This window comes from Hyperoodon ampullatus (assembly GCF_949752795.1).
Source record: "Hyperoodon ampullatus genome assembly, chromosome: 1".
Lineage (NCBI taxonomy): Eukaryota > Metazoa > Chordata > Mammalia > Artiodactyla > Ziphiidae > Hyperoodon > Hyperoodon ampullatus.
Genome location: NC_136914.1, coordinates 202,046,849 through 202,068,168, shown reverse-complemented (window position 1 = coordinate 202,068,168; position 21,320 = coordinate 202,046,849). Strand labels below are relative to the sequence as shown.

The window sequence follows — 21,320 nt, the reverse complement described above, 5'->3', positions numbered from 1 at the left end:
TTAAAAACTTCTTCCTCACTCACCCTTCACTTAGGGTCTACAAGGTAAGGTAGCACGGGGCCCTTCCAGCCTGGTTTTCTCTGAGTTTATGCAAACAAGTTGGGGAAGACGCCCTGTCCTGCTGGGGTCAGGCTCCCTGATCCACTTCTCCATCTAAGAACCATACCTCCCTTTATGTGGAAGGTTCTATATTGAAGGTCCCTAGGCTAGAGGAGAAGGAAATGTCATCACCAGCACCCTCCCTGGGGACAGAAGCATCAGAGGTGGACAAGAGGGCAGGGCACCCACAGTGACTCAGAATTACTTTACTCAGGAGAGAAGACCACGACTCAGGGGCTAGGAGTGCCCTGAGGCCCAGTTCTTACAGAGCCTGGACAGCTCCTGGGAGAAAAGAGGCTGCCCCTGTGCCTGAAAGGCCCAAGCCTCAAAGTCTCAGAGGCCTCTACGGGAAGAGCCTCACCCACACTCAGCGCTGGAAGTGCAGGCCTCGGGGGTCCGCTACTGAGTCTTGCAGTCCCCGTCACTGCTGTGTGCTGTCTTCACCTTCTTCAGCTCCTTCTGGATCTCTAACTCAGCTACTAGGACCTCCTTTGGCTTCTGGTACTGTGGATGGACCCAAGGACAGGACATGATTCAGTCACATCACCCCTCCCTTCTCTCCCTCTCTCTCTCTCTCTCTCTCTCTCACTCTCTCCCCCCCCCACTCTCTCCCTTCTCTCTCTCTTCTCTCTCTCCCTTCTCTTTCTCCCTACAATCTCTCTCTCTCCCTCTCTCGCTTCTCTCTCCCTTCTCTCTCCCTACACACTCTCTCTCTCCCTTCTCTCTCTCTTCCTACTCTCTCTCCCTACTCTCTCTCCCTTCTCTCCCTCTCCCTAATCTCTCTCTCTCCCCTACTCTCTCTCTCCCTCGACTTTCTCTCTCCCTCGACTTTCTCTCTCCCTCTCTCTCTCCCTTCTCTCCCTACACTCTCTCTCTCCCTCGACTCTCTCCCTCCCTCCCTCTCTCTCCCCCACTCTCTCTCTCCCTTCTCTTTCCCTACTCTCTCTCTCCGTACTCTCTCTCTCCCTTCTCTCTCTCTCCCTCCTCTCTCTCTCCCCCTAACTCTCTCTCTCTCCCTCTACTCTCTGTCACTCGACTCTCTCTCTCTCCCTTCTCTCTCTCCCTCTCTCTCTCCTCTCTCCCTCTCTCTCTCTCTCTCTCTCTCCCCCTACTCTCTCTGCCTACTCTTCTCTCTCTCTCCCTACTCCCTCTCTCCCTTCTGTCTCTCCCCCTTCTCTCTCTCTCCCTCCCTACTCTCTCTCTCTCACTCTTTCTCCCTACACACTCTCTCCCTTCTCTCTCTCTTCCTACTCTCTCTCTCTCTCCCTTCTCTCTCCCTTCTCTCTCTCTCTCTCCCTACTCTCTCTCTCCCTCTCTCCCCGTACTCTCTCTCCCCCTACTCTCTCTCCCCCTACTCTCTCTCTCTCTCTCTCTCTCTCTCGGCCCCTTCTACCCGCTTTATTCTAAGATGAGGAAATTGAGGCCTACAAGGTTGAATGATTTGCTCAAGGTCACATGGCTGGGTAGGGGTAGGCCTTTGGATCACCTAGAACCCCAGTTCTGTGGATTTACCCCTCCCCATCACCCTCTGTCCTCTTCCAGCGATGATTTTAAAATCAGCCTCCTCCTGAGCCCTCACCGGCTCACGCCATGCTGAGGCAGACAGGCCTGTTTTCTAGCAAGCACAGCCCAGGAGTAGCTGGGGCTGGAACTGAGGATTCCCGTAGGATGGGAAGTGGGCAGGGGAAGAAGGAGCCCTTCCCTGACATAGTGGCCAAGAAGCCTGAATGACTCTTACGGAGATGACGAGGGTGCAGTTGGCATGAGCGAAGCTCAGCGAGGAATCATCCAGAGGTAGCTGATACCTGTCTAGGTCAGGTATTGAGAACTTCTTGTAGTACCTGTGGGGACACCAAGAGGCCATGAGAACACCCAACAAAGTGACCCCAACAGTTGGGCATCAGGCCTTCTGACGCCAAACTTCTATACAATTCTCCCCACACAGCCAAAGAGGAAGAAGGGAAGCCAGTTAGAACACCAGTACTTTAAAGCTTAGTGGTCCTGGAAGAAAAAGAATGAAAGGCCTTATGGCCAGTCCAGCAATGGGACAGGGCCAGTCATAATTCCTTGATTAGACCAGGGGTCAAAGTGACTCATACTTCAAGTTCAGTCCTCCCAAAGACACGTGGAAGAAGCCTCCTGGAATACACAATTGGCTCAGGCAAGCCCTACCTCCTCAGCACCCGAAGAAAATGGGATATGTGTGCTAACAAGAAACAGAATAAGGGCATCTAGGGCTGTCCTTGAAAGCTGGGGACTGACAGTTGGCACTTACATGGCACTTTACTGAGGACCTCAGCTACCTTTTCCTCCTTTGGGGTCTTTCAAGGCCTTGTTAGCCTGACTCTACTTGTAGGCCAGAGAGGGGAGTACATCCAGAAGGAGAAATATCCCTAAGAGAACAAGCCATGTGACTCATCAAGGAAGCTGGATCTTGGGGGCTCTGGACTACTTTGCTGGGCTTGAGACCCCACTCCTCCATTTTCACATACCACACTCGGTCCCCCTCATCGGCAGGTGACAGTCCAGAAATTAATGATCCCTTTTAGTAAAAAAACAAAACAACCCTGGGACTTCCCTGGCAGTCCAGTGGTTATACTGCTCGCTTCCAATACAGGGGGCGTGGGTTCGATCCCTGGTCAGGGGACTAAGATCCCACATGCCGCGCGGCACAGCCAAAAAACTAAAAAACAAAACAAAACAAAAAACAAACGCAGATACATCCAACCCATAATGTCTGTAATTTGACCTCCTTTGCCAAAGAGGAAACTCAGGCTCAGAGAGGTGAAATATCTCGCCTGGCTTCACAGCCAGTTGTCAGTAGAGTCAGGATTAAAGTTCCCTGATCCTGGTCTGGTGCTTATTACACTGGAGCACAAGCAATGGCCTCCTCACCTCTAGCAATAGGACTGTTTGTTTGGCATTTTCCTTGGTGGAAGTATGACCTAGGCCCTGGCCAGTGGCTACCAGGCCTATCACCTGGGCATGGCATCACTGCTGCTGCTGCAAGGGTATGTGGGCTGGGCAGGGAAACGCTGCAGACAGGTACAGACAAACTCAAGTGAGGGGCCTGGAGAGAATAGGGCTTTTAATATGTCAGAGGGGCCTGGTCGTTGTGGCAGGTACCCCCAGTCCACTTCAAAAGCCCTGATGCCCTGGGGACTCAAGAGAGTTGACATCAATGCAAGCACTCTGCCCTGCTCTCCCTGCCCAAATCCCTCAGTTTAGTGAAGGCTCTCAGGGCCCCTATCCTCCAGGTTCCTCACTCTCCGCCAAGGTGCTGGGACCCGTGGCAGGAAAAGAATGTTTACTTAAAGCCTGACAGTTCAAAAGGAGTGGGGGCTGGGGGATCCTAATGGCACCACAAGTTTGCTTTATTTTCCAAACTCTGCCCCAGGGAAAGGTGATCCATCTGCCTACAAACCGGGGTGGAATGTCGGCTTCATCCTCTTCTTAGCCAGCCCAGGCTGAGGGCTCTTTCTGGGGCCTCTGGTCTGGCCAGCAAAGGTGGCAGACACTGATAATAGGGAGGGAGTCAAAGGTTAAACAGCAGAGATTAGATGAACACAAAGGCTTGTTAGGAAGTGTTAACATCTTCCCTGCAAACATACACAAGAAGCAGAACCGGGAGAGAAGCAGCCGGGCACACACAGCTCAGCTGAACCCAGGGGGCCTGTGTAAGGCCTTGCTGCGCGCAGAACGTGGGGACATCCTTTCTGCCTACCTGGCTATGTGCCGGGGAGGGGGGACAGGGACACACCTGTGTACTCTCAGAGGGGCACTGTCAAGGCACATTCCCCAGGCAGGGGTAGTAGGACTGGAAAAAGAGTCCCAGGGCTTGGTCCCAACAGCAATGACAAGATCAAAGGGAACTTGAGTTGCATGACTTACCCCAGCTTCCCTGTTCTACTCCCATCACCTCTCACGAGGTGGGGGGATGGAGGCAGAATAGGTCTGGAGGCTCAGCTCTGTTATGAGTCTATTCTAGTGGATTTAGTTTATTGGCTGAGGTTAAACCATTTTCCTCAGGGGCTTCTGATGGGCAGTCTTCAAGGGAGTATGGGGCATGTGCTTTCTCTCCTCAGGGAGCAGCCCACACTCCCTTATCTCCATCCCTGGCCTTGGGGTTTGCCCTGAGAAGAACCATGCTTCACTTTCTCACAAGCACCTGGACTAGAGGGGGACCCACTGTGCTTCTGGAAAAGTCCAAATGCTCAGCCTCAGGCAGCCCTAGGTAGGCAGCAAACATTTCTTAGGCGTCAACTGTGTCCCAGACCTTGAGCTATGAGCTGGGGATTTAAGGATGAAGAAGAAACAGGCCATATCGCTGCCCTAGGAGACCCTGTGTTTCTGCTGAAAGCTAAGCCTTTATAGTGTGGTGGACTTTTCGCTGATGCACAACAACCCCCATTCTCACCTGCCTTCACTGTCCTTGGTCTCAGCCACACAGTGAAAGGTGACATTTATGAATGCTAAATCTGTGCCAGGCCCTGTTCAACACATATTGAATCCTCAAAACAACCCTCCCAGGTTGGTTGCTTCTGTTATCCTCTTTTACAGAAGAGTAAACTGAGGCACAGGAAAGTTAGGTATCTTGCCCAAGTCATAAAACTGGTAAAGGGAGATACCCTTATTACAGTGATAATCCCCCCAATCTCCTGACGCACCCCCCATCGCTCTACATTCTCACCTCAAAGTAACAGACTACCTTGTCTAGGTTCCCTGCGTCTGTCCAAGGAGGGGGCAGATATGCGGGGGTGGTCTCCCCCAGAACCCAGCCACCCTGCAGGTCTCCTGGGCACTCCCTCTAACACAGAGTGGGCTTCCTTTCTGAATGTAAAAGTGTCCAAAAGATGTATGTGGAAGCAAAGGCTCTCAGGAGGACTCCTGGCCCTGTCCTGTGACTCTGGACAGGCCACTTAACTTCTGGGCCTCAGTTTCTTCCTCCAAATTCCTTTCTAAAAATAAAGGAGCTGCCCTAGATGAACTTTACGTCACTGTCAAAGGGACCGGGACAGGTCAACTCTACCTCTCTCAAGACTGTGCCGAAAGGACAGCTCCTTCACTTTGGCGATTTCAGAAATGATCCACTGCACCCTGTTGCTCTCTCTCTGCTGTCTCCCCTTCCCAATTCCCAGTCCTTTCCCAACCCATTCTCCCTTTTAGTGAACTGAGAAAGGGCACAAGAGGCCAGGCCTTTAGAGGGAGACTCTGGAGGAGGCTGAAAGTAGAAGCAGGATGGCTGTGGAGTCACATGGGCCACGCCCCTCACACCTCCAGTGGGTGCTGTGCACACCTGCACACAGGCTCGGCCAGAGTGGTTGAGAGAAGCCTCTAGCCAGTCCGTCCCTTAGAGAATCAGTCGGCAAATCTCCCCTTCTTTCTTAAACATCAACACTCCAGGCAAACTGGTCACCCCTGCCTACAGTAGCCCCTCGTAGAGAGTCACAGGGCACATTCACATACTAAAGGCACTCAGAAGTCCTACCAAAGTGAGTTTCCTAAAGTTATTTGACCACAGAATCCTCTTTTCTAGAGATGCCTATTAACACTCCCACAGTGTTAGTATTACCGATGTCAAATCAGCCAAGCTCTCCTCAGGTTCTAATTTTCAAAGAATTGTTGAGGGCCTGCTTCAGACCGGGCATGGGGCTGAGTATACATATACGATTTCATAATTCCAAAATAATCTGTGACATACGTATGAGTATTCTCCTATGATATATGAGGAACCCTTGCCCCAAATGCTATGGGTAATACGTGGCAGAGGCCAGATTCAAGAGGACATCTTCCTACTCCACATCCTAGCTCATTCCACTTATAGCTGCCAGCTTCTAGGCTGAGGCTAAGAACCTTCTTTCTGCACAAACACTCTTATTGGGAATAGATGGTGCCACAGTGGGATCCTGGAAAAGCACTTTCTTCCTTTCCTGATTCATCCCTTGCTATTACCTGGGGCCAAGGACATAATACACTGGAATCAATTCCTTCAAGAGAAATGGCCAACCCAGTTGTTCAGAGACAAGGCAGGTATAGACAAAGGAACTCTGGCTTTTACTGGTAACCATAATCCAGAATATCAGAATCGGGGCAGGCATGGAACCTCCAGATGAAGAAAGTCAAATCAGAAAAGCCACAGTGTGATGGAAACTGAAGACGCCTGGGCACTGAAACCATCACTAACTATCCCTTCAGTAAGTCAGTTCATCATGCTGACTTTATAGATACATAATCATTCATATATAGCACAAGAATAAAAATACATACCCTGTCCACCACTGGATGGTGTGATGATCAGAAAACAGGTTTTTAAAGTATCTTGAAAAAGTTGAACACTGCTCAAAGGAATAGCTATTGAGTTCTGTATATTTAGGGGTAGTAAAGGTATAGGACATCTTCTACTCCAGGTAGAAGATGAAAATGCCACTAGGCTCAGGAAGAGCCTGTTAGGGGTTTAGCAGCCTCTCTCACCTTCCTCCCAGCAGAGGATCCTGAGGAAGGCTGTGCTGAGCCAGGCTGGGCCACTGAACCTGAGATCTCATTGTAGGCTCTGACGTGGGCACTCACATACTCCTCTCCCCTCTTTGGGAATCCAATCCTGGCCCTGCTCCCTTTGGGGCACTACTCCCATCCCACCTGGCCTTACCCATCAATTCAAAGAGGTCTCTCCCTGCCCTGGGCGCCGGAGTGGGCCTCTGGCCACGGAGCGCCTGGCCAAGAGCGCCACCTATGGCTGAATACGCACAGGAGATGGGACCCAGAGGATCTGCCTGCAGATGAATTTTTTGGTGAGCTAGCTAGCCTCTCTTTTCTCACTCCCTGGTAATCACATTTCTGCTGGATATCCGTATTCGACAGTGACCTCTGGGGGACAAAAGGGAGGCAGCAGCCAGCTCCACAAACTGCTGGGCTGCAGATTCAAGTGCTATCAGAAGCACTTTTGTTCCTAGTTTGGACCCAGGGCCTCTTACGCCTGGGAATGTTTGCTGAAGCATGGAGTTTGTTTTCCTAAAGGCAATTTCTCTGTTGTCTGAAATTGCTAAATTCCACTTTAGGCACTGACTCCTGTTAATGATGAGAACAATAACAGGAATAAACTGTCTTTTATCTGAGGGCTTCAAAGTGCTTTATAAATGCAAATCCTTATTATTATGACTTTGTATTTATAGACAAGGCCCACTTCAGGGGCTGCTGGCTGCGTGTACAGCAATAATCCTGAAATTAATTCATTCATCTCTACCCCTTCCCCACCACTTAACCCTGCCAAAGTGAGAGGGTGTGGGGGTCACAGAGGAGGGCAGAACCCAGGGCTGCACCAGGGGAGCCTGGGAGGCACGCTGCTTCCCCATGGGCATCATGGACCTTGAGGGAGATGGGACGGGAGGCTGGCACCACACCACCTGAGGAGATGGACAAATAGCTGGGTCCTCCTTACTGCTTGTAAACCAGTGGATGGATGGGGACACCTCTGGCCTAAGCTTAGCACCCCATGAGACATGTTGGGTGGCTTCACAGTCTATGGACCAGTAACTCATAAAACCTCCCATCTCAATGCCCCAAATCTATTTCATGGGAGTCGGTCCTATTCTGCAATCCCTCTGACTCAGGTCACGACCGAGTCATCACAGGGCTCTTTTCACCTGTGATCAGTCCGAGCTCTAGAAACCCAAACGAGCTCAATGCATTTCCAAGATGATCAGCCCAGAAGCAGCCCTGCCAGGATTAGATCTCCACTTTGGTCACCTCTGTCCCCTCAACCCCACATTTTGCCTTCCCCTAGCAGACCATGAGAAGAGGAGCAAAAGGAAGTCTCGTAACCCCTTTGAAACATAATGCAAGAGACTTCATGCAAGAGACTTCCAAGAGGCCAAAGCACCGGCTCACTGTCCCTCAGTTCAGGGAGGGATAGGTTTGCTGCTCCCAGACCAGTACTTTAAAGTTCGGTAACTGCCACCTCAGACAGGTGCACCTTCCAGGTCATGGCTCCCTGCCAGCTCCAACAGTGATGTTACCAGGCCAAGTTCATCATGGACTGGATCCAGCCAGAGGTCAAGGCACAATAACCTTACAGTAGAACCACTTAAGATCACAAGGCAATGGCCGGGTGATTCCCTCATCCTCATTCATCCAACAAATATTTATTGAGCCCCAGTCTGTGCCAAGTACTGGGCCAGATACTCATTGTTCAAATTTCCCTGCCCTGGTGGAACTGATTACAATATTCAAGCTGGTCCTGCAGAGAGAAAGCCCTGCAGCTTTTAGCACCTACTACAGGGCTTTAGTGAAGCCCTCCTGCCTCCCTCAGAGCTGGACAGCAGGCTTCTCTGCCCTCTGAGGTGGGGAGCCATCTGAGCCCTAACCTCAGGTCAAACCCCACCCCCACCTTGCTCATACACAAGCAGGCAGGTGCCCACCATGCCACTTACTTTTTTTTTTTTTTTTTTTTTTTTTTTTTTTTTTTTTTTAATGGGATTAGGTGTTTATTTTTTCTTCTTTTACTTTTAAAATTTTTATTTATTTGTTAGTTTATTTATTTGTTTTATTTATTTATTAACATCTTTATTGGAGTATAATTGCTTTACAACAGTGTGTTAGTTTCTGCTTTATAACAAAGTGAATCAGCTATACATATACATACATCCCCATCTCTCCTCCCTCTTGAGTCTCCCTCCCACACCCCCTATTCCACCCCTCTAGGTGGTCACAAAGCACTGAGCTGATCTCCCTGTGCTATGCAGCTGCTTCCCACTAGTTTTCTATTTAACAGTTGGTAGTGTATATATGCCCATGCCACTCTCTCACTTCATCCCAGCTTACCCTTCCCACTCCCCATGTCCTAAAATCCATTCCCTATGTCTGTGTCTTTAAACCTCTCTTGCCCCTAGGTTCTTCAGAACCACTTTTGTTTTAGATTCCATATAAATCTGTTAGCATATGGTATTTGCTTTTCTCTTTCTGACTTACTTCATTCTGTATGACAGTCTCTAGGACCATCCACCTCACTACAAACAACTCAATTTTGTTTCTTTTCATGGTGGAGTAATATTCCATTGTATATATGTGCCACATCTTCTTTATCCATTCATCTGTGGATGAATATTTAGATTGATTCCATGTCCTGACTATTGTAAATAGAGCTGCAATGAACACTGTGGTAAATGGCTCTTTCTGAATTACGGTTTTCTCAGGGTATATGCCAAGTAGGGGGATTGCTGGGTCGAACGGTAGTTCTATTTTTAGTTTTTTAAGGAAACTCCATCCTGCTCTCCATAGTGGTTGTACCAGTTTACATTCCCACCAACAGTGTAAGAGGGTTCCCTTTTCTCCACACCCTCTCCAGCAGTTGTTTGTAGATTTGTTGATGATGGCCATTCTGACTGGTGTGAGGTGATACCTCACTGTAGTTTTGATTTGCATTTCTCTAATGATTAGTAATGGTGAGCATCCTTTCATGTGTTTGTTGGCAGTCTGTATATCTTCTTTGGACAAATGTCTATTTAGGTCTACTGTCCATTTTTGGATTGGGTTGTTTGATTTTTTGATATTGAGCTGGATGAGCTGCTTGTATATTTTGGAGATTAACCCTTTGTCAGTTGCTTCATTTGCAAATATTTTCTCCCTCTCTGAGGGTTGTCTTTTTGCCTTATGATTTCCTTCTCTGTGTAACAGCTTTTAAGTTTCATTAGGTCCCATTTGTTTATTTTTGTTTTTATTTCCACTTCTCCATGAGGTAGGCTAAAAAGGATCTTGCTGTGATTTATGTCACGAGTGTTCTATGTTTTCCTCTAAGGGTTTTATAGTGTCTGACCTTAAATTTAGGTCTTTAATCCATTTGGAGTTTATTTTTGTGTATGGTGTTAGGGAGTGTTCTAATTTCATTCTTTTACATGTAGCTGTCCAGTTTTCCCAGCAACATTTATTGAAGAGGCTGTCTTTTCTCCATCGTATATTCTTGCCTCTTTTATCAAAGATAAGGTGACCATATGTGCATGGGTTTATCTCTGGGTTTTCTAACCTGTTCCATTGATCTATATGTCTGTTTTTGTGCCAGTACCATACTGTCTTGATTACTGTAGCTGCCACTTACTTTTTGTTGGTTGTTCTGACGACAACACAGCGCTCCTTCTGGTCCACACAGACACTGTAGATATCCTTAGGGTACGGGAGGTTTCGAATTCGCCACCGGAAACTCAGCTTGGTGTCCTTGCGCATGAAGATGGGCTGCAGAAGGCAAAGCCAACTTGAGGACTATTCTTGGAGGGGGGTGGGAAAGGATGGCTCCCCCCTCCACAAAGCTCTACCAAGGGGCACAATGGGAGACCCTCAGCTCTTCCCCACAGCTCCCCTCTGATACTGCCATTGCTGTGACATTCTAGGCCTGGAGCCCTCGCCCTGGGATGACTAAGCCAAAACCCTTCGGGTACTCATTCAAGCAAACATTTCTAGAGCACTGCGTCCAGGTGGGTACACTGGAGATGAGGAGGTGTACAAGACATGGCGCCTGCCCCCGAGGGCCAGCAGCCCACTCCCCCGGCCTCCCCAAGACACCTGACGGACAGACATACATTGGAATTGCTTTCCGCGATGAGTTCAGGCCCCAGGCTCCCTGCTCCTGGGAGTGCTGGCTCTCCCACCTCAATCCGCCACTGGCCCAAGGCGCCCAGGGCACTCTTCACACGCCACTTCCTCACTGAGGAGAGAAGGAAGCAGTGGGATTATGGGGAAGAAAGGCACTCTGCTTCTTTCTGCTGAATCATCGATATCACATTAGGTAACTGAACAGGATAAAAGTGGGAGCTACAGGCTTTTACACTGGCTTTATCCATCTGAGCAGGGACCTCACAACCTCTGAAATCTCAGGAGAGTATTTCAGTATTAGACAACTTGTAAAGCCCATATCATGGGTGCCCAGACAAAAGGAATTACAACAAAGCTCTGAAAGGTGCCAAGTGGAGTTTAGAAACCCCCAGGTGTGACTTCATGCAAAGGGAAGATGTGAATGTTAGGAAAAGGGTAGCTACGAGTAACAGGGAAAATGTGGATCCCCAAAAATGTGACATGCATTTTTCCCTCTAAAAATGGGCAGAGGAAAAATGAATTAAGAGGGTGAAAGCTGATAGGCAGATTTGTCTCATGATTCAGAAAGCCCAAATATAGAAATTCACTCATCTCAGGTGCACATGGCTTAAAACAAAAGCCCCAGAGTTGTATTTACAGGAAATTTTAGGTACACACCATATTTTAAATGCATTATTTATAAAAGATCTAATGTACATTTTTTTGTAGAGTGGAATCATCCTTTTATAATGCAAATAATCATCTCTATTTTACAACCCAGATGTTTGCATAAGATTTTTTTTTTTCAATTAAGCCACACACTTTATGGAAATTCTAAGTGAAAAGACTAATTCAGTAGACACTAACTGAAAGCCCCTGCTGGGATGCTCAGGAACCCTGCTCAGCCCTGTCACAGTGACTGCTGTCAGCACGCCCACGGCCACAGGGGGTTTTCCCGAGTGCGACCCCTCTGTTCCTTCCCTGCCGGCAGCAATGGGGGTCTTCCAGGTGGCAGTCCCAGCGTTGCTCCAGGCCAGCAGCCTTCCTGAAGCTGCTGTGAGGAGCTAAACAACTCAGAAAGTGCCTGGCATCCTGTCGCAGTTGCTCCTTTTTCTGGGCCGGGGGATGAGAGCTGCAATGCGATTCTCAGGATGGGTTTCTTTGAGACCTTCTGGGCAGCTGTGCCAAACCCAAACACCCTCACTGCTCTAAGTAAGGCACACAAGCTGAACACAACAGTATGCTGCACAATTCGAATTTTCCCTTTAATATGTGCTTTTATAAGGTCTGGTGCCTTCTGCAGTGTGATTTTATTACGTCTCAGGGCCAAAATCTCTCCCTAGAAACACATTTCCAAGTTTACAATGCAAATTAATAAGGAAGAGTAAAACTTGGAAATATGCTTTAAAGGCAACTTTTTTCTTTTTCTCACAAATACTTCTTCTCTCTTAAGTGAATGGACTGTGACCAGAAGTATATCCAAATCTGTTCATGTAATACTTCGCTTAACTGGAAGCCAGCCTTCTGGGTTGCGGTGTTCACAGTTGCAAATTCAGAAGCGACAAATGCCTCTAAGTGGCGGTTTCCTGTGACAAGGCCCATGTATCTCACTCTTTATTGTAGGAAAGATCACTCCCAGATTCTCACTCAGACATGTATAAAATGCTATGTGTAGAATAAGGCAGGAAATTATTTTTTTCCCAGGCATACTGACAACAGCATGATGGTATAGCTCACATCAAGGGCAGCGACAGAACTAAAAAGGATGTGGGACCCTTTGGTGTGAGGACAAACAAACACCCTTAGACCCTGACGGGACCACGATATAACAGAACACAGTCATCACAGAGTTTAAAGGTGAGGTTCCTTTAGAAAGCATCTAGTCCAATACCCGTATTTTTCAAATGGGAAACAGCATTTCCTCCCTGCCTGCTCCCTTGTCACCGCTCTCCAGGGGAGAGTATGAAGAATTACCAAGGCTCAGAAAGATACACTAACTTGCAAAAACCACAGCTAAAATTCAGGTCTCCTAACTTCAAGACCAGAATTTGAATCATTAGTAAAAGGCTAACTTGTATTCTATAAACATTCAATAAGCGTATATGATATTTTAAAAGGTTCACTTTTTAAAAAAAATGTAGCTCTATTTCTTTTTTATATTTTAGCATTTAAAGGAAAAACTTCAATTATTTGAAAATGTATTGATAATTTATGAAAAACACCTAACTATCTGGGGCTGGATAAGTGAGGCGTCCTGTAATCATGGACCCTGTTAAATCATGTATCCAGAGGCACGATGCCAGTGTGGCCAGGAGAGGCAATTCTGATACCAGGATTTCCTGTCTACTCTTTTATCCATGGAATACTGGGTTTGGAACAGAAACCTTCCCAAGGAGTACCCTAAGGAGAAGGAAAGTCAGCTACTGGTTTCCTTACTGCTGACCTTGAAAGCCACTCAGGTCACAGAAATTTGGCCCCTTGGCTGTTTTGCCTTTTTTTTTTTTTTTTTAACACCTTGGAATTAAATTCTTTGTTAGAATATGAAGAAAGTCTCCATATTCATTCCCTTGTGAGGTAAGATCCAACAAATGAATCGGTGACGCCCTTGTTATTTCTCCCATGGACGTGGGCATGAATGCACACATGCAAATACATTTTGTCTTGTCTTTCTTGTCCTGTCTTTGTTCCTGAACTCAAGGACAGCTCCTGCGGCAACAGAAGACTGTTTCCACCTGCTGTCACTCTGATTTGATTATATGTTAAACTCAAACTGGTGTGTGCAAGGCAGCTCCCTGGGACGCTGTCATATCTTCCCGGCTGAGCCAGGGCCAGTCCTTGGAAAGAAGACTTTCAATGACCCTGTAAAGGGTCTGATGGGGAATATATGAAGGAGGCAGCGCCTGGGGCCTTTTTCCTAAGTCAGCAGGAAGCAGGCTGATGTCCCAGACTGCTGAAAGGAGGCCCCATCTTTCAGGTGGGCTAGAAAGTGGAGGTCCTAAAGGCCTCTTTCCCCAGAGCTCCAAGCCCTGGCCCACTTCCAATGTGGATAATTACATTCCCCTCTCCTAAGTACTCCCTGCAGCTTAAACTGGATGCAGGATTCTTCTTTTCTGCCCTAAAACACTGCAACATTGCTATGTGGCTATTAAACAGCTGCCACGTCCCATCCCTGAGGAGGCTGAAGGGAATCGAGTGGGTCATTTATAAAGCCGGTGAAGTGCTTGGGGATGAAAGTGCTCAATATCCTCCAAATGCAGCCTGGGGTGGTTAGGCTGGCGGTCAAATACCAAAGCAGATTAAGCCGGTAATCCGAATGTAATCGCTGGGGGACGGCCTGCCCTTCAGCCTCTGCCCCCCTGGACATGCTGTGTTCTTCTAGGGCTGGTTTGATGTTCCGATCATTGTTATGGGGCCCTTCAGTTTTTTCCTCTATGAATACACATACAGCATTCACTGTGGGGGGTGGGAATGAATAGCATTGAGAGGGTAGAAAAAAAATATGACACTACTATGCTTATTAACACCAACCGGAAGAGCTCCGACCCAGACAGATGTACTATTGGTAATTCTCTCTGTAAATTACTTTCTGGGTTTTTCGGACAGAAAACCAGTTTGGCCAATTATCCAGTTTGTACAATTAGCTGAAAAAATGGAAACTATTCCCATTTACACCCACAAAAACCCCGTCCATATTTTGCTTCAAAGAATGCGCAAATGAAAGTCAGTTCAGGTCCTGGGATTATTTATACTTAAAAATGAAAAACAAACAGTATTTTGCAAGCTGGTGGAGGTGGGGTGGGGTGGTTGGAGACGGGTAAGAAAAGGATCAGCTGTTCAAAGGGCCCAGTGGTTTGAGTGGGGTGTTCCCTGCCGCCCATCTCTGTCCTGCTCCCTCCAGCCCCTACCCAGGTCATTCTGGGGAGAACAAGATTTAGTAAGAAAAGAAAACAGGATTAAATAACCTCAACTCCCAACAGAATGTTCTTGTGGATTAAAGCATGGGTTCTTCATCAGATAGACCTAGGCTTAAATCCTAGCTCTGTAACTAACCAGCTGTGTGATTCTGAGCAAGGTGCTTGTCCTCTTGAAGCTTCCATTTTCCCCGACTGTTCAATGAAGACAGCAGTAACCTACCACACTGGGCTGTAATGTGGTTGGTTCGTGTAAACCACTTAGCATGACGCCCAATAAAAGTTACGGTACTGCTATCATTAGGTCAACTTTAGTCAGACAACGTTTTCCTATGAACCTCCATTTCTACTTTTAAGAAAAAGGAGTTTGGAGGCCACTGTCTATTCTCCACCTGCCAAGAGGGAAAATGACACGTTCATGTGGGATGCTACAAATGAAGGGACCTGGACTTTTTTTCATTTTAATTTCATGTCCAAGCACAACTAAGAGGCCTTGGGTTTTATTTGTTTGTTTTTACAGCCACAGCCCCGACAGCTGTATTATTTGCTCTGTGTGGAGAAGAGAGGTGATGCTGGGGGCTGGGGGAGAAGAGCTGCCACTAGTCCCCGGCCTGGTGATGGTGGTGGTCAGCCCACGTGACCTCTGCTTTCATAAGCTCACCCCTGTTAGGCATTCCAAGGCTGTCACCCCCTGGGAGCGCTATAAATTACAATGGTTTGTGAGGATATTACTACTGTACTGGTTTCCACCAAATCAGTGTCATATGCTAAACACATCAAGATTTTTAATAGCACCAGACTAAACCAATTGGGACTGGAACCCAAGCAGCTCATAATAAGAAGGGATCAAGACTCCACTCTGCGGCTGAACATGCACAGGACACATATTTTAAGACTGGAGACTAAGAGAATGCAAACCAGTGTAATCCGTGTTGTCGGTTCTAGACATTTATGAGCTGTCAGAAAAAGGGAAAAAGAAATTCCCTCGCCAATACTACCTGTCGATCAGGCCCAGGAAGAAATTAAAGTCAAGAATAATGACACGAAAATAACCCAGCCCATGATTCCATCATTGGTCTTAGCGTTTCAGGTGAAATTTAATAAAGAGACCAACTCCCACTGCTGACAGCCTCAGGCCCTGGGTCAGAGAACCAGCCACCTAGCTGTGGGAAGTTGGTTAATGCTGATGTGCTTACCTGAGAACAGAGAATGAACAAATCAAATAATTCCCAGAAATCTGAGCTACGGCCCCTATTCATGAGCGTATTCTTAGAGGAAAAGTGCTGCAGGAATGAAAGTGACAATGCTGCAAAATCACCATTTCTACCTCCTACTCCCTTTGATTCAGACCTTCTCCAAAACGAGGGACATATTTAATAGAGCCACTTCTGAGGCAAGGTCAAAAGCTGCGCCACTGATACTTGTTTGTTCCCGATGTGGCTTCAGAAAACAAAACAAAAAACAGGCAAAAAAACTGCAGGGAAAGCCTGCCCTTACCACTACTCAGCCTTCAAGGCTTACTTCCAATTCCACCTTCTCTGTAAAGCTTTTTCCCAACGGTTTCTTTACATGCCCATTCCCACCTTAGAAGAATTACTCACGCTCTCATTTGTCTGGGGGTGGAGTGAGGTTTACTGGTCAAGCGGATGCCCACTCCATCTCTGGTGTCCAGCCCTGACCTCAGATTATTTTCAGGAACAGTCTTGCCTCAAGGGCTTCAGTCTCCCTGAGCTTCCATATGTGGTGCTGGGATCCTCCCTGAAGCCTCAGCTATGCGTGTTTACCTGTGCTTAGGTCACCCCAAGTGTTCCTAAGGGCCCGCTGGGGGCCCCGTCACTTACCAAGTAGTTCACTTGTCTTCTCATCATATTCTTCGGCCATTTCCTTCCCATCTGGGAACAAATAGTGCACCTTCCTTCTCCCTAGGCACAAAACAGAGGGTGTCTTACCCCTGAGCCTCCTCTTGCCTTGGGCCTTGCAGGTCAAGAGATCTACCTGGGAAACACTAACAGCCTTGGGCATGTTAAAAAACCTTCCCAGAGCCTCCCACGAACTCCTTGCCAACCATCGCCCACCACCACTTTAGGACATGTCCTGGGACTCACTTCCTTTCTAAGCTTTCTCTGAACATGTCTTTACTCTGCTGATTCTTCTACCAGCAATAGCTCCAAACTTCTTCCCAACTGCTGAACTCCTCCTTGCCCTTCAAAATCCAGCTCAAATGTCACTTCCACTGTGAAATCTTCCTAAACTATCACCCCTAACCACCTTGGCAAAATTCATCACTTGTTTGTTTATGCCTCCCTGGTGCTTTATTCATATCCACAGTGGAGCATTTATCACATACTATACTTTTAAAAGCATCTGTTTCAAGAATGATATCATATTTATCTTTCTCTCCCCAGTTCCTTAAACCAAGCCTATGTGCTCAGGATACTGAACTGGGTTTCCCGACCAAGGCCTCCCTCCAGCCGTGCCCTCACTCTGCCTTCTTCTGTACATCTCTAGGCCATCCCTATCACACAGCCATACAATGTTAGTCCCCGTGTGTTTTCCTTACAGCGTTTACCTTGGTATGACTTTTACATGTATTTGTGTGATTTTTGGATTATTGCCTGTCTCTTCTACTAAGGTAAGAGGGGTTTTATCCCCCCTACCTATGGTTTCCCTATCACTTAGTATAGTATTTGGCATATTTTAGGAGCTCAACTAAATACTGATTGAGAGAGTGAATGAACATTGCTTCACCTTTCATTGAAAGAACAGAAGAACCCAATGGCGTCTCTTAGACCAGCTCTTCCACCTATGTAATATAATACTAAGCATTTTCTTAAAAGTGGCTATATAATCTCCCCTATTTTTACAGATAGGTAAGTAGATATAGGTAGGCTCCTCAGTGAGACTAATAACAATACCAATGCCCAGTAGACAGGTACCTAACGTATGCTTGATGAATAGAGTCCCAAGGCCCTTAACCAGCTAAAGGAGTCACTAGCCAAAACTTGCAACTGTTATCTGATCTACCAAGGCTTTTCACTGTCCATTCACTCCTCTGAGACGTAGTTCCCTTGAGTCATTCCGAATTAGTATTCTGGGGAAACTCACCCCCAAATTTGCAGGGCCTCTCAGTAGGCCCCTAGGTTACACCACCCTTACTCATTTGTTTGGCTCATAGAGCTGTAAGAGGTTGTCCTGTCAGGACAACCTGACAGGACAGGGGTATAAGGTGCTCCCTGTGAGTAGCTGAGGGTGTCTGGCCTGACTCTCTTCTCCCCTGGAGTCCAGTCTTAAGTGCAGGCAGGATGCAGTGCTTACTATGGGCCAGGCACTTTACACGTTTTATTGCATTTATTCTCAGAATAATCCTATGTGCCTCCAGTACTTGTATTTCACAAGTAAGGAAAATTGAGGATTAAAGGTCACGTAACTTGTCCAAGGTCATAAAGCTAGGAAATGACAGCCCAGGCTTAAACTCATTTGAGGCCAAAGTTGATCCTGTAATAACCATACTAGGATATCTGTATGGCTTTAAGGTTATAAGGATGAACAATGTTCCAAGGGTTTATTGTTCATGTTTCTAGTGAATTACCTGTTTAGGCCTTAGCCTATTTTATTTGGGTATTCATCTTTTTCTTACTAATCTGATTGAACTTTGTATATATTAAGCACGTGTCATATATGTTGCAAATGTTCTCAGTTTTAATTGCCCTTTAACTATGTTTAAGGTGGGTTTTCCCAAACAAGTGTTTAATTTTTATATAGTCAATTGTTTTTTCCTTTGTGGTTATTATCCAGAAGTTGTGCTTAGAATATCTTCCCGTACCCAAGATTCTATGTGTACATATGTGTACATATGTACACATAGAATGTGTACATATTCTATGTGTACATATGTATGTGAATATAAAAAATTTTAAGTTTATTACTATGATATTTTGGTGAAAGAAAAAAATATATATGTATGAGTTTGTATGCATGGAAAAAATATGGACGTTTCTGTATGGAAATGTCAATTGTGATTATCTCTGCATGGTAGGATTACCAGCGACTTGTTTATTTATTTTTCTTATTTCCACAATGAACATAAACTATTTATAAAGAAGTGTATTGGGTTCTCATTAGCAACAGAAGTGATTCTTGGCGGGAAGTTAGTAGCATCCTACGCCCACTCACACATTAGGAGGGTAAGTCTACAGGAGAGGTTTGACAAGGCATATACACACCTTTGGCTTTTTTTGTTTGTTTTCTTTCTTTTGATTTTGGTTTGGTGGGGGGACTAACAATGTTGTTTTGTGATGTTACTCACAAAAAAACTTAACGAAGTCCTGACTGATGAAATATTTGTTTAAACACTGTCCTTTGACCAAAGGAAGTGAAAGCAGGGACTAGAATAGATATTTTGTACTCCCATGTTCACAGCAGTAATTATTCACAATAAAAAAAGTGGAAGCAACCCAAGTGTCCATCGACACACTGGTGGATAAACAAAATATTGTATATAAATACAATGGAAGAATGTTATTCAGACCTTAAAAAGGGAGGAAATCAAAATTTCCTCAAGCGACATGTGACATTTCCTCATTTCCACATGCGACAACATGGATGAACTTTGAAGACATTATGCTAAGTGAAATAAGCCAGTCACAAAAGAATAAATATTGTATACTCCACTTATATGAGGTTCCTGCTGTAATCAAATTCATAAAGGCAGAAAGTAGAATGACGATTACCAGGGGCTGAGGATAAGGAGGCTGGGGAGTTAGTGTTTAATGAGTATAGAGTTGCAGCTGAAGATGAAAACGTTTTGGAGATGGATGGTGGTGATGGTGGCATAACAATGTGAATGTACTTAATGCCACAAAACTGTACACTTAAAAAAGGCTAAAATGGTAAATTTATGTTATGTACTTCTTACAATAAAAACAAAACCCCACTGTCCTATGAGATAATGTTCAGAATCTTTGGTTTGGCATAGGAGATCCATCACAACATACCTCAATTTATCTGCAATCTCTCCTCATTTTCCACCATTTCCCCTCATTGCTTGAGAAAAGCGTTCTTTTATTCACTCTTGCATCCTAGCACCAAGTACCTGACACAGTGTAGGGAGATATTATGACTGGGTGAATGCTTCGGCCTCACTAAATGTTTTGTTATGCCCCTAGTAATCAGCCATATACTTTCACACCTCTGTGCCTTTACACGTGAGTCATTCTTCCTGGAATAACTATCCTCTCTTCTCCACTTAGCAAACACCTATTCATCCTTTAGGACCCATAAACATCACCTCTTCTGTCAGGTCCTCCTTCAAAGAGATAATCATTTTCACCTCTGTGCTCTCATAGCATTTTATAGAAGAGTCCAACCTCTATTTAACACACACGCTTTTGTTTATTTACATTTTTTTCCTGACCACTATGTGAACTCCTGGGACATGTCTTTTTCTTTCTATCTGCTCTAGCACACAACCTGACACACAGTAAAAAGCATCCCTAAATACTGCATGAATAAATGAGCAAATGACCAGCTGACTTCAATTTCCACGCTTTCTTGACTGGCCTCTGCCTGTGGATGTCAGTCCCTTCTGGTTTCCTGAAAGCTACAGGAATTCAGACCGAATTCATTCTGGCTGCCAAGTGAGTCCAGGAAGGGACCCTGAAGCACTGGCCAGTCCTAGGGTGGAAGAAAGTCAGAACTCCATCCATACCTCTGTGCCCACCTCTTCCAGGACCAGCACGAGGTGGGGGTAGGGGGTTGCTTTGTCTCCTCTAAAGACCCAGGGAACATTTAGAGGTTCACTTACAAACATAACATTACAGCTGGAAAGGACCTCAGAGACAACACAGGTAATCCATCCACCTCATTTTACAGATGAGGAAAATGAGGTTCAAACAAGTAAAGAGGCCGACTGGGAAGCTCACGGTAAATTAAAGGCAGGGTCGTTAACTAGAACCCAGGTGTCCTGCCTCTCTATGATACCAGCCTGCTTTCAGCAACAGATGACTGACTGGGGGAGCTGGGGCCGATCTAAAATCCTGGATTTCAGTTTCCTCTTCTGTAAAATGGGGTCAAAACCAACCACCTCTCAGGCAGCGGTGAGAAGCAAATGACGGTGAACGTGAAAAGAATTATTATTTATTAGTAACAGAACTCAGAGCGGATTCAGGAAACTAGGGTGTCCAGAGACGTGTGTTCCAGTCACCTCATCTCTCTGGGCCTCAGTTTCCTCATCTGCAAATGCAGTAACTGCCCTAGGCGGAGGCCGCGACCTTCCAGCCCTGCCGTCCTGGGCTGAGGCCCTTTCCGGAGGCGCCAGAGCGGAGGGCCGGACGCTGGGGGAAAGGACGAGGGTGCTCGCGGGGTGCCTCGAGTTACCGTCTTGCAGCAGCGCCGTCTTCTCTGCCGCCCGCAGACTCTCCAGCCAACCCGTCCCCGCCATCTTCACTCAGCCCAGCCGCGTGCCCGGCCGCTGCCACGGCAACCGTTCCGCCTACGGTCACTTCCGGATGACCCGGAAGAAGTTCTGGACATTTGCTTGTTCCCACCCCGCAACCCCTCACGCCCCTCGTCTGCTCTCATTGGCTGCTCTGGTAAGTAATTTACTCCTGCCCACCCCCGGTGACCCGTCCGGCCTGAAGTTGACCCCATCCGGCACCGAACCTGGGGAGTGGGGAGGAGCCCTCAGGGAAGGATCCAGACAGTCCAGCCCTCGCCTGGTCCCCAGCTGGGAGTCCCGGGAGCGCGCCAGCTGCG

General features: G+C 46.8%; 1 protein-coding gene across 1 annotated transcript; it reads right to left on the bottom strand.

Moving 5' to 3' along the window:
- Nucleotides 1-289: 289 nt before the first annotated feature.
- Nucleotides 290-21,006, bottom strand: DPCD (deleted in primary ciliary dyskinesia homolog (mouse); the record flags this gene model as incomplete). Its single annotated transcript, XM_079699028.1, has 6 exons — nt 290-603; nt 1,838-1,940; nt 10,187-10,320; nt 10,665-10,789; nt 16,409-16,489; nt 20,943-21,006. 6 exons carry the CDS (start codon nt 21,004-21,006, stop codon nt 499-501), a joined length of 612 nt encoding a protein of 203 aa, XP_079555154.1. The 3' UTR covers nt 290-498.
- Nucleotides 21,007-21,320: the final 314 nt, after the last annotated feature.